At 41.4% G+C, this 13,934-nt stretch overlaps 1 protein-coding gene across 1 annotated transcript in view; it reads right to left on the reverse strand.

Moving 5' to 3' along the window:
- Positions 1–13,934, reverse strand: part of LOC126998790 (integrator complex subunit 4-like) — a 95,793-nt gene that overhangs the window by 51,527 nt on the left and 30,332 nt on the right. The window contains exon 5 of the mRNA XM_050860834.1: positions 7,455–7,631. Coding sequence (XP_050716791.1) covers positions 7,455–7,631 — 177 coding nt within the window. The remainder of the gene's footprint in view (positions 1–7,454; positions 7,632–13,934) is intronic.

Raw genomic sequence — 13,934 nt, forward strand, 5'->3', positions numbered from 1 at the left:
CTGTTGAATGAGCTCTCATAATGACGTGCACTAATCTATGATCGCAAGAAGAGAGAGAGAGAGAGAGAGAGAGAGAGAGAGAGAGAGAGAGAGAGAGAGAGAGAGAGAGAGAGAGAGAGAGAGAGAATGCTGTTCTCTCCTTCTCTCTCTCTCTCTATCAGTGGATCTCTCTCTCTCTCTCTCTCTCTCTCTCTCTCACACACACACACACACACACACACACACACACACACACCAAGGGATTTTTAATTTTTTTAACATTTTGACTTTGTGACTTTTAACATTTTAGCTTTTTAATGTTTGCCTATTTTACATATAACATCTGACATGCGGGGGAGGGTATTACTGGTGCTAGTCCCAGAAAGAGGTTGAGAGGAAGGGAGGAGGAGAAAGTGTCATATAGTGGATACTGGAAGGAAAAAAATGGAGAACTGTACCGAGCCCGAGATGGATCTGTTTATGCCTCCATCACGTAAACAACAGCTGGTAGCGGATTTCTCGGGTTTTGAGGAAAAGAACAGTGAATTGCAAAATAAATTATTGCAGAGAAGAATGAAAGGGTTGGAGAGTGATTTTGAAGTGGTGATGAAGATGGTGAGTGAGTTGAGAAGGGAGAGAGAGGAGGACAAGAGAAAGATAAGTGATCTACAAGCAGAAGTGGTAGAGCTTAAAATTCAGATAACAAAATGCTCGAAGGGGATAAAGGAAAGCGTGGATTCGGTGGAAAAGATGAATAAGGAGCGGAATAAGTGGGAGGAGAAGTGAAGTGAAGAAAAAGTGGAAGTGGAGCAAAGAGTCAAGAATTTGGAACAGAAAGTTGATAAAGATGGTGAGATGATGCAGAGTGAGAGTGTACAGAGCTTTAAGGAGATTGTGGAGAAGCAGTTGGAGGAGAGGAAGGCTGAGAAGGTGGTGAAGGTAATCAAAGAAAATGAGGCACTGGTAAGAGGCACGGTGGAGAAAAAGTCACTGTGTTCGGTGTAAAGGAGGAGAAGACCCCAAACAAATCGGAGAGGGAAAACATCTTGAAAGATGTAGTGAAGAAGATTGTACGGAGGGTACAAGAAGAGGGAAGTGACCTGGTGAAAGAAATAGATGACTGTCATAGGATTGGAAAACACAATGGAGAAAGAGATCAGCCAATTAGGATAAGATTTAAGGCACAGAGCGAAGCAGAAGAGGCCCTGGCAGGAGCTTGGAAGCTAGCGGGAGAAGAAGACACCAAAATTATGTGACTGAGAAAAGATCTGAATGAACAAGAGAGAGACAAGTTGAATGAACTCAGAGGTGAGGTTTGTGATTTAAATGAGAAGAGATCGGAAGAAGAAAAGAAGGAGTTTTTTGGAGAGTAATGGATATGAAAGTGAGGAAGTGGTTCATGGTGACGAGAGGAAGGAGAGAAAAAATCTAACAGGAAAGGAGGAAGGATGGAAAGTGTCTTATACGAATATCAATGGAATAGTGTCATCATGGATAGAGTTTAACCCTTTCCTTGCGCGCGGTGCGGACGCTACTCTCCCCTCAGGTGCAGTCGAGCAGCCCAATGGGGGGTCTCTTTTAACCTCTGTATCTCAAAAACTATTCATCACAGCTAAAAACCAAAAACACCATTGGAAAGAGGAGGTCCTGATCTATAGGAATCGGTTATGTATGCCTCTCTTGTGAACGTACATGCACGTTCAGAGAGTGTTGAATGTTAACACTTACGTCGGTGCATGCGGCATGATCAGCCATATTGAGGGAACTGCAGACATCTCTCCATCAGATTCTGGCAAGGGAGTATTGCCAACTGCAATATTTACAACTATTTGGTCAAAGAATCAGTCAGGTGATAGGTGAAGCTATGCAAAAATGCCTCTTTATTGGGCAAGAACATCCACAAGTTACTCGTCCGTAGATTTGCCGCGCTGGGCTGAAATGATTTTCCACCAAATTTTGTGAAGAACCCACTCAATTGACATCCTGTGTTGTGAGAATTAGTGTTGGAACACTCTCATATGCGGGAGATTTGAGTGTGGGTGGAGCTCACAGCGAGCGTTTAGCACCACCAGCAAATACACCTAACGCTCGAGCGTTTAGCAATGAAAGAGTTAACGACTATTTGAAAGACAGAGAACCTGATATTGTGGGGCTGACAGAAACTAAGTTGTGTGACTCAGTTGAGGTGGTGGGGATTGGAGAAGGTGCATACAATATATGGAGGAGAGACAGAAAGAGAAAACAGGGAGGAGGTGTGATGTTGATGGTAAGGAAAGGCATTAGGGTGGAAGAGATGATTGAGGGTGAAGGCTTGGCAGAGGTACTGAAAGTGAAAATTGTGGGTGCTGAAGGAAGGAGGCAGTATGTAGTTGGGTATGTGCCACCAAGAACCAATGCATGGAAGGTCCAAGAATATGAACAAATGATACAAGACACAGTGAGCTGCCTGGATGGAATGTTGAGAGAGGGTGAGAGAATAATTTTAATGGGTGATTTTAATTGCAAAGAGGTAAAATGGGAGGATTGGCAGACACAGGGAACAGAAGAGTCGTGGGGAGGAAGACTCCTGCAACTGGCAATGGAACATGTGCTGACGCAATGGATTAAAGAACATACTAGATTCGGGAAAGAAGGAGAGGCATCAAGATTAGACCTGGTTTTTAGCAAGGAACTGGAGGTAATAGAAAATATTAAAATAGATTGCCCAATAGCAAAAAGTGACCATGCGATTGTGGAATTTGAAGTAAAAGAGAACGACTGACCGAAAAGAGGATCACAAAATAGGGAGATATAACTACTCTAAGGCAGACTTTGTTAATATGAGAACTTTTTTTGAAAATGAAAATTGGAGTGGCCTGTACAAAGCCAAAAGTACTCAAGACAAGTGGAAGGAGTTTTAAAGCTGTACAAAGAAGCTGAGAATAGATATGTCCCTAAGGTAACCAAAAAGGATGATGGTAAAAAGGAGTGGTTTAACAAAAGATGCGAGGCGGCTAGAAAAAGAAAGGAGGAAGCCTGGAAGGGATGGAGGAGACAAAGAAGAAGCAACGGGTGGAGCAATTTCAAACAAGCAAGGAATGAATATACAAAGATTAGAAGAGAAGAAAAACGGAAATATGAAAAAGATATATTCGACAAATGCAAAGACCAACCTAAATTATTTTATAGACATGTGAATGGCAAATTAAAGAATAGAGAAACAATTGATAAACTGAAAATGTATGGAACTACATACGAAGACCCAGCAGAGATGGCAGCAGTGATGAACAACAGCTTTCATAGAGTTTTCACAATGGAAGACGAATTCGTACAACCACCGGGCCAGGAAAGAGGAAGGGTTATGCAGGAGATACAGTTAACGGTGCAGGAGGTCAAGGAAAGCTTGAACAAGCTGGATGTAAGAAAGGCAACAGGGCCAGATGAAGTATCAGGGTGGATCCTGAAAGAATGTAGTGAGCAACTTGCAGAAAAACTACACTCCTAAATGAGTGCCTCCCTGAGTGAAGGAAGGATACCACAGGATTGGAAGAGAGCAAACACAGTACCAATTTATAAAAGAGGAAAGAGAGAGGACCCATTAAATTATAGACCAGTATCACTCACTAGTGTGGTTGCGAAGATATGTGAGAGGCTAGTTAAAAACAGGTGGTCAGATTTTTAGAAAGTGAGAGAATTATCTCGGATTGCCAGTTTGGATTCAGGAGAGGGAGATCTTGTGTCACCAACTTGTTATGTTATTACTCAAGGGTGACAGATTTATTACAAGAGAGAGAAGGCTGGGGGGATGGGGTATACCTGGATTTGAAAAAGGCATTCGACAAAGTACCACACAGAAGACTAATTTGGAAAATTAAAAATAGGGGTGAAGTGGGTGAGGGACTGATTCAGTGGCTGGAGGACTTCCTAACTAACAGGGAAATGAAGACATTAATTAGGGACAGGGTTTCCAACTGCTGCCCTGTGAGGAGTGGGGTCCCACAAGGTTCGGTGCTGGCGCCAATAATGTTTGCTGTTTATATAAATGATATGGAGGACGGAGTGACCAGCTATGTGAGTTTGTTTGCAGATGATGCAAAGCTATTAAGATGAATGAATGATGTGAAAGACTGTGAGCCATTGCAGAGGGACCTGGACAAAATATGGAAGTGGAGTGGTACATGGCAGATGGAATTCAACCTTGGGAAATGTAAAAAAATAGAGTTTGGTAGGAGTGGTAGAAGATGTGAATATGATTATAAGATGGGAATGAGATAATATGCAGAAGAATGGAAGAAAAGGATTTGGTAGTGACTATCTCAGAGAACATGTCACCGGACAAACACATCAACAGGATAACGGGACAAACTATAAATTTGCTGAAGAACACAAGGACGGCATTTGTGAATTTGGACGAAGAGATGAAGAAGAAAATAATTACAATGATAAGGCCAAGGTTGGAGTATGCAGCAGTGGTCTGGTCTCCTCACGAAAAGAAGAATATAAGAAAGCTGGAAAGAGTACAGAGAGTGGCAACTAAAATGGTACCGGAACTTAGGGATTGGACTTATGTGGAGAAACTCAATAGCATGGGGCTCACAACCCTGGAGAGAAGAAGAGAAAGAGGAGACCTGATAGCGGTGTACAGGGTGGCAAGTGGGGTGGAGAATCTGGACAGACAGGACCTGTGTGTGTGGAGCGAGAGAGAAACAAGAGGACATGGAGAGAAGTTGAGGGCGACCACGTGTAGGCGAAATGTGAAAAAGTTTAGCTTCCCAAACAGAAGCATTGAGCTGTGGAATGGACTGGAGGAGGAGGTGGTTTGTGCAAGAAACATTCATGATTTTAAGGAAAAGTTGGATAAGAGCGGCTATGGAGACGGGACAGCGCGAGCGTAGCTCTTTTCCCATATGTCACAACTAGGTAAATAAATAAATACAACTAGGTAAATACACGGCCTTTCAGCCTTTTACTCCGTGAGATCTGTGCGTATTGCCAGTGAATCAGTGGGATATTTTCCATGATCTTATGTATGAGTCCTTCCCTTCCCTCTCTTCCACAAATCTATTTCTGTATCACAACTAATATAAGGAAATACAATTCAGCAGACACACATCATCTATGCATAATGCAAATTTCTCTGTATATTTATGCATACATTTCAAAATTATCTATTAATTTATGTTCCTTTATGTGCACCATTTAATTTTGCATGTTTTTATATATAATATATGATGATTATGTTGAGTTTATGGCTGAAAACTTGTTATATTCAGTAGCGACATTTGAAATTTGACGCACGCAGCCATCCCGGATACGGGGCTGGGCACTGTTTTGGCCCAGCCGTAGTGAAGGGGTTAATTTAGCTTTATAAGGGAATGATGTCAGGTAAAATAGACACCAAAAAAAAAAAAATCACAGGTTATCACTCAATACCATGAACATTTGATCCAAAGAAAAAAATAATATAAGGCAGAAGTTACTACATAACAGTAATATTTGAAAATATATACCCACAGTGCATCATAGATTTTTTTTTTGTGTGTGTGTGTGTGTGTGTGATGAGGTACACACACTCAAAAAATTGTCGTTACTGTGGAGTCCGACGAGTTTTACACTGAGCAACCCAGTAATCTAGGCAGGGATAGAGAGGAAGGGAGACACTGAGATACCAGATATCACCATAATATTAACGGAGTGATTTGAGTGCCACTTGTTTAAGCTTTACATTCACAAATTATAAAACAATAATGTTCATATGATATACATAACAGCGGTGGGTAGAAGTATTGCCCCATGTCAAAGACAAAAACCTCAACCATCAATGCATGTCAGATATAGTTCAGTTCATAATGTGCCATCCTGGAACTAATGCTTCCACTGACCGTGTCATTTTTCTCACGAACAAGCTGTGGGCATCTGAAAAAAACACAACTTCAAATTGCAACTCTAAAAGCATTGCTGGTAAGAAAGATCAAGTCTAACAATAACGCAAGGTGTTTATCATACTGTATCCTATATGGACGAAAATTTAACTAGATATTCATTTGTGTGTGAAGTGTTAAAGCAAAATTTCACTCCACCTGTGTGTTTCATGAAGCGTTACCGTGCCAGGTCAAATTCTACTGCTTCATTTACAAATCCCACTCACTTGATTCAGGCAAGTCAAGCCACACCCAACACACGCAGTGATAACAACTTGAGTAGCCTAAGCCAATGGCTTCGTCCTTGGTGTAAGTTTGTATCGTGCTGAAAGTGTAGCGATACTTATTTGAGTGTGTGTACAATAGACCTTCATCTTTACAAGAGAGAGATGGTGAGGTAAAACATCACGAAACAGTTTGAAACACTTTTTCTTATTAAACTTGAAAAATATGTGCATGCTGTCTGTCCCTCCGAGAGGCAGGACTAATGTAATACCTCCTCAAACAGCAAAGCAAGGGAGGGGTCTGTTGTTTACTTCGGCCTTAATTCCCCAATAAAGGCCTCAAAGACAATTGTGTGTGTGTGTGTGTGTGTGTGTGTGACTAGCTGACCCCTTGTCGCTGATGGACATGTGTGTCCCCCACCCAGCCTCTCTCTCTCTCTTCTCTCTCTCTCTCTCTCTCTCTCTCTCTCTTTCTCTCTCTCTCTTTCTCATGCTCAAATTATGAGTATCAAATAACCACTGATGTGACAGCTCCAACTGTACCATGGCCCAAGATGACGGGCTGTATAGAATAGCCTATTCTTGCCAGCGCCGTACCCAAAGACCCGTGAAACCCTCATATCCATTTTTAGAGCCTTTTTTTTTTAAAAGGTTTATAAAATAAAGTTTTGATCTCGGCTGTCATTTTTTTTTTCTTTTTGGTTTTGGGCAATCTTTTTTTAAATGTATAGAGTGCACCTGTGACCACCAGTCACCACAACACCTCACGATGAGATAGGATTACCTTTATTGTTCATGTGTGCGGTTGCCTTGCTTTGCTTGCTCGAACTTATTGGACAGTGTGACACTACTCTCTACAGCCGACTGTACCAAGGGAATTCATTCAAAATCAATTTTGTGCCAAATTTAAGTCTTCTTTCCATGAGCTCTAATGGTCAGATTAATGAGAAATTTTTATAACTATATACAATCGATAAACAAATTATTGAAAAATTAAGCAAAAATAAGGGAATTATGAAGCAGAGCTTCTCTGAGTACAGGATGCTGCTGCATCAGCCTCCACTGGCCCATGGCTATCCTTACTGCTTCCATACTCACACTAGGCAAACAAATGCTCATCCCACAAAAAATTGAACACTGTTTATCTGTATGCAGGGGAACATGATAAAAGGACTCTAAGACCTTGACGTCTCCGGACCTGAATGGCTGACTACTGACTGAGAATATCAATAGTTTTAATGAAAATTATATACAAATGAAAAGGACTGCCACTATATATATTTAAGCCAATTGAACTACACCATCATTGTCTCTATACAAAAATTCTGAACAATTAAAGATCATCACATACTAGAATAATGAATTTGGTGGTGGTGATGTGGGAGAGAGCCAACTGGATCACTTGGTCCTGTAGCTTGGGGTCAGGAGGAACACACTGGGCCAGGGCACACGCTGAGTGCACCACCTGAGCCAGCACCTTCTTCGACTTGGTCCTCTGGGCAACCCTCATCACCTCTTCAAACACTGGCTAGGAAATAAGAAAATATTCAAATTATGTTCAACCATGATTAACAAGCTTTGTGCAGTGGCAGTACTGTAACCAATGAGGTTGGAGGTGTCACAGGTGTGGGCAAACTACGGCCCGTGGGCCGCAGGCGGCCCGCCAAAGGAATTCATCCAGCCCGCCAAATGTTAGTAAATTTGAAAGAGAAAGTTACCTAGCAATGCCAAATAATAATGTGAGCATTTTGTTTAGTGACCTTGATGAATGATAAAATAAAAAGATTTTCCATCGCAAAGTGCGTTGTCTTTTCACTGCATCATACATCAAGAAAGCCTCTGTAAGTCTTCTTTAAAACTCAAACATGTTATAGATCAAGTGAATTCAATAAGAGCACGTGGACTGAAACACAGGCAATTCCGAAGTTTCTTGGAAGACATCGAGGCAGATTTTTTTGATGTGTTGTACCACACAAATGTCCGCTGGTTAAGCATGGGAAAAGTACTAAAGCGGGTGTGGGACGTTAAAGCAGAGATTGTCATGTTTTTTTTAAATATGGAAGAAATCTCTTGTGACTTTTCAAAGGAAACGGAGAGTGACAAATGGGTTTGTGATTTTGCATTTGCCTTAGACATTATGCAAAAGCTGAATGAGTTAACCCGGTAGCAGTGACGGGCCAAATTTGTGGCTTAACCGTGTAGCAGCGACGGGCCAAATTTGTGCCATGATATTTACCCCCAAAATAGATGATACATAATCTGATCAGAAAGGCTTTGATATATATTATGAAATGGTTTGTGTGAGGGGTGATTTTTTCTCATTTTTCTCGCTTGGAGGGACCATTAACCCGTACAGTGTTTAGTATGTACATATACGTACCTCTTAGGGAAGTGTTTAGTACGTATATATACACAAGCTCTTTTGAGTGCTTATACGCCCTTAATTTTTGTTTGTGTATGCAACATTGTTAATTGACAGTAAAGAGGAATAATTTGACAAGTTTTCGTATTTTTAAATGGATGTTAAAGGGCCTTTCTGTACATTTGTCCGCATTCAAACAAAAATCATTATACAAGAAGTTAAGTTACTTTCTTCTAGGTAATTACTCCTTGATCCTATAATCAGTAAGGCATGTGGACTTGTAAATTATGGTTCAGAGTAATCGGAAATGAAAACCTATCGTCGGAAGCTTCATAGTGTTTTGTTGAACTTTGAGAACTAAGGTTGTAGTACAGACAGCCTTGAAGCGAGCGGTATTGCCTGACACACATCCAAACATTTTCTTGTACTTACAATTCCTGTTTAATTTTTTAGGTTTTTATGATGTAAAGAAGTACTTATACATTACTCACGTTTTAGGGTAGTGAGAAGTGTTTATAATGTAAAGAATATAGGCTCTAAAAAAATTTAAAGATAAATTTTCCTTTCCTGGTATGACATCGTTAGCTCTGAGACGCAGAAAAATAAGACAACAACAATCTAGGGTTCCATTCCTCGCATATAAATAATACATATATATATATATATATATATATATATATATATATATATATATATATATATATATATATATATATATATATATATATATATATATATATATATATATCAAATCATTTGTAATTTTTTTACATTTTTAGGGGCAAATAAAAAAAATACGAAAAAAAGTGCAACCTGGCATGACCATTATCAATGACAAAAGACGACACTGTACCGGTTAAGAAACATGATCCCTGATGCTACCGGGTTAAACACAAAACTACAAGACAAAGGTGTATTTGCTCATGAATTGTACTTGGAAGTGCAAGCCTTTCAAACCAAACTTAAACTTTTTGCCAAGCAGCTTAAAAAGCAAAACTATGTTCATGTTCTCTGTTGAAAACACGAGCTGTTACACAAGCATTATCAGACAAGTACAGTTCCCAGCTGATGGCTCTAAAGGAGGAATTTATCAAAAGATTTGCTGATTTCAAGGCAATTGAAGGCCAGTTCGATTTGCTCGGCTCACCTTTTGCCTGTGACACTGAAACAGCTACTGAAGAACTGCACCACAACACAACAAGAGCCCCACCCGCCATTATTTACCTTCGCCATGGCCCAGTTAATTGCTTTTGTGTGTGTGCCCTACCTTCTCCAGGCATTGCTTTGCCTGTGTGTGGTGTTTGTGGCACTTACCATGGCGCCGACATAGACAGACAGACAGACAGACAGACACACACACACACACACACACACACACACACATATACAGTACCCTCTCAAGTTTCGCACTACCCGAGTTTCGCGGTTAGTCCTAAATTCTTACCATCCCGACTTTCGCGCATTATCACCCCGAGTTTCGCGCCGCTTTGACACCTACGGGTCACGTCTACTTACCATCGGCGTCACGCACGCTACCTTTAAAGGTAGTATCACACTGGACGTTTTCCTCCAAACATTGTGGCTATGGCAAGAGAGAGAGAGAGAGAGAGAGAGAGAGAGATAGAGTGAACGGGTCGTTTTGAGGCTGCAGTTGAAGGCGGCTGCCTTACGATTGGCTGACAGTTCTGAAAACACGCTTATGATTCACTGGGAGTATGATGACGTCATCGCCGACGCTCACCCTATCAGCGGCTTCACTGCCTTAAGGTGGTGTCACAATGGCCGTTTTCGTTCAACCGTTAGGGCTACAGGCAATGCCCATACGCCCAACCGGGAGCGAGTTCACAGTTATCCTTAAGCTGGTGTCACACAGGGCATTTTTCTTCCCAACGAGTTGGCGCCAACTAGGGCAACCAGCATCTCCAACTTTTCCGGGTGTGCATCACACATGGCCAAGGTCGGTTGCCCGTATCCACATTCACAATGTAAACAAAGCACTTGCCCTGTATCAACATGGCGTCATCTGCTAAAGTAAGGGCTGTCGCGGCTTGTGCTGCCATTACCCAAGTTATGGACTTGTTGCTGCAGTTAAATGGAAGGAAGAAACAGTTGTGGGTGTGGCGTGCCTGTGGTTCCTCCATGCCAGTTCTCATTGTCACCACTGTGCGTGCGCGGCAAACCCACCCATCTTGACTCAACCACATAAAAACATGGATCGAATAACAACAAACACACACGCACACACCAGACTCATTAGGAACCATTGCAGATGTTTCTGACAAACAGAAACGATTTCATCATTTCTTGAGTGTTAGAACATATTTGGTGAGTGACTCACATGAACCATACCTAGCTCTTGGCAAGAAGAGAGCAGTCGTCTTTAACACTGCTCTCTTCTTGCCCTTGGGTATGTTTGGTTTGTATGAACCACTCACCAAATAAGTTCTAACACACACTAGGAAATGGCAAAGCCATTTTTGTTTGTGAGAAACATCTGCCATGGTTCATGATGAGTCTGGTGTGTGTGTAATTTACCTAGTTGTAATTTTACAGGGCCTGGGCTTACACTCGTGTGGTCCCGTCTCCATATCTATAATTATCCAACTTTTCCTTGAAGCTCTGCACACTCTTTGCCAATACTATTTCTTCACTTAGTCTGTTCCAAACCTCTATATTTCTTTGTGGGAAGCTATATTTCTTTATGTCTCTTGAGCATCTTCCCTTCCTCAACTTTTTACTATGTCCTCTAGTATTCCTGCTGGAAGGTTCCTCTCTTAGTAGCAATTTCTCGTTATCCACTTCTTCCATTTTACTCAATAGCCTATATATTTGTATTAGGTCTCCTCTTTCTCTTCTTTGTTCTAGTGTTGGTAAGTCCATTTCCTTTAGTCTCTCTTCATATGTCAGTCCCTCCAGTTCTGGAACCATTTTTGTTGCCATCCTCTGTATTCTTTCTAGTTTTTTTATGTGTTTCTTCATATGTGGAGACCACACTGTTTCTGCGTATTCTAGTTTAGGTCTGATCATAGTAGTTATTAATTTTTTCATCATTTCTTTGTCCATGTAGTGGAATGCCATACCTATATTTCTCACCATGTTATATGTATCACCAAAGATCCGATTCATATGACTTTCTGGTTGCATATAATCTTGCATTATTACTCCCAGGTCTCACTCTTCATTTACTTTCTTTAATATTTCACCATCTCCCATTTTATATGTCCATTTTGGTCTTTCTACACTTTTTCCCATTTCCATAACATGACATTTCTTCACGTTGAATTTCATCTCCCATTTCTGACTCCATTTCCAAATCTTGTTTAGGTCTTCTTGCAGCTCCTTGCAGTCTTCACTGTTTCTTATATGTCTTTGCAGTTTAGCATCATCTGCTAACAGGCTCATGTAGCTGTTTATTCCCTCTGGCATATCATTAATATAGACTAGGAAGAGTACTGGTGCCAAAACCGACCCCTGGGGCACTCCACTTTCCACCGTTCTCCATTCCAATCTAGTGTCCTTAACCACGGTTCTCATCTCTCTTCCTCTTAAGTAGCTTTCCATCCAGCACTTCATTTTCCCTCTCAATCCTCCTTTATTTTCTAGTTTCCACAGCAGTCTTGAATGTGGAACTTTGTCAAATGCCTTCTTTAAGTCTAGGTAAATGCAATCCACCCATCCATCTCTTTCCTGTAATTTGTCCGTCACTCTTGAGCAAAAGCTCAGCAAGTTTGTCACACATGAGCAGTCTTTCCTAAACCCATATTGATTGTTTGTGATTAGATTATGTTCTTCTAGAAATCTCATCCATTGTTCTTTTATTAATTTCTCACATATTTTACATACTATGCTGGTCAGAGACACCGGTCTGTAATTTAGGGGTTCTTCCTTTTTTCCAGTTTTGTATATAGGTACCACTTCTGCCCCCTTCCACTCCCTAGGCACTGTGCCAGTTTAAAATGAGGTCATATATCGGGCCAACTAGCTCATTTCTGCACTCTTTAAGTATAAAACCTGAAACTCCATCCGGTCCCACGGCCTTCCCTTCTTCCAATTCCCCCAATATTTTTTTTATCTCCTCTTCATCTATTTTGACCTCTTCCATATATACATCTAAGTTGTTTTCTTGTGGTTCGTTAAATAATGACTCTTTGGTAAACACTTGTTGAAATTTTTTGTTAAATAATTCCGCCATGCCGTTGGGATCCTCGATCTCTACATTCTCTTCAGTCAGTCTTTCAATTGTTTCTCTTGATTTAATTTTTCCATTTATAAATCTATAAAATAGTTTAGGTTGTTCTTTACACTTTTCCACAATATCCTTTTCGTATTGTTTCTCTTCTTCCTTTCTCACTTTCACGTACTCATTTCTCGCTGCCTTAAAGTCTTCTTTGTTTCTTTGATTTTTGTTTTTTTCAATCTTGACCACGCTTCGTCTCTCTTTTCTTTTGCCACTGACCGGGTGAGCGCCGGCGATGACATCATTGGACACCCAGCAAATCACAAGCGTGTTTTCAGAGCTCAGCCAATCATAAGGCTTCATCTGTGGCTTTAAAACGACCCATTCTCTCTTCCTGTTTTCTTCCTTTTTCCAAGGTACATTTTTGAGATAACAAGGGAGTAAAGGAGGAAAAAAATTGAGCTCCGGGGAGCAGCATGAGCCAATTATAATGGCGCCAGTATAAATAGTTGCCTGAGCCATGGCAGGCTCGAGGCCGACCATCAGACCCAAATGGATAGTCTACTGGCGCCATAGCCCACGTGTAAAAAAAATTAAAAAATAAAAAATTAAAAATCCACGGGTCGGAACAGATAAGTGCTTTTACAGCGTTTTTAATACCTCGAGTTTTGCGATCCTCAAGTTTAGCGCTATACCTTCGGAACGAAGTGAGCGCAAAACTCAAGAGGGTATTGTAGATCTTGGCCTCCTCTTTCCAATGGTGTTTGTTTTGTAGCTATGATGAATAGTTTTTGAGATACAGCAGTTAAAAGAGATCCCCTTTCCCCGCCAGGGTGCCCGAGCGTGCCTGGGGGGATAGTCTCGTTGCGAGCGCTTAGCAAGGAAAGGGTTAAGGGATGTTGTTTTTACATCTCATTATCCTTTCTATCCTTTTTCATCTTCTGGTGCCGTGTCCCTCTGGGAATGAGCAGTGCATCAGCCCTGCCAACTGCCAATGGCCCCTCCGAGGGTGGACGAAAAGTAGCTACGGGCGGAGGGGGGTTCCATCTGTCCCAGGGAAGGGGGGGAGGAGGAGGAGGAAGAGGAGGAAGGACCTCCTAAGGGTGGCATGTAAAATGTGAATGGGATGAATGAGGAAGGGACAAGAAGGGAGATAATAAATGAATTCCAGAAAGGGAAGATTGATGTGCTAGGTGTGAGACACATATGAAAGGTTGTGGTGTGTGGGGGTGTGGGAGTGATGGCGGGGAGAGGCTGTGGGAGGGTGTGGAGGGGAGAGTAGCATGGGTGGG

The sequence above is a fragment of the Eriocheir sinensis genome, chromosome 2, assembly GCF_024679095.1.
Source record: "Eriocheir sinensis breed Jianghai 21 chromosome 2, ASM2467909v1, whole genome shotgun sequence".
NCBI lineage: Eukaryota > Metazoa > Arthropoda > Malacostraca > Decapoda > Varunidae > Eriocheir > Eriocheir sinensis.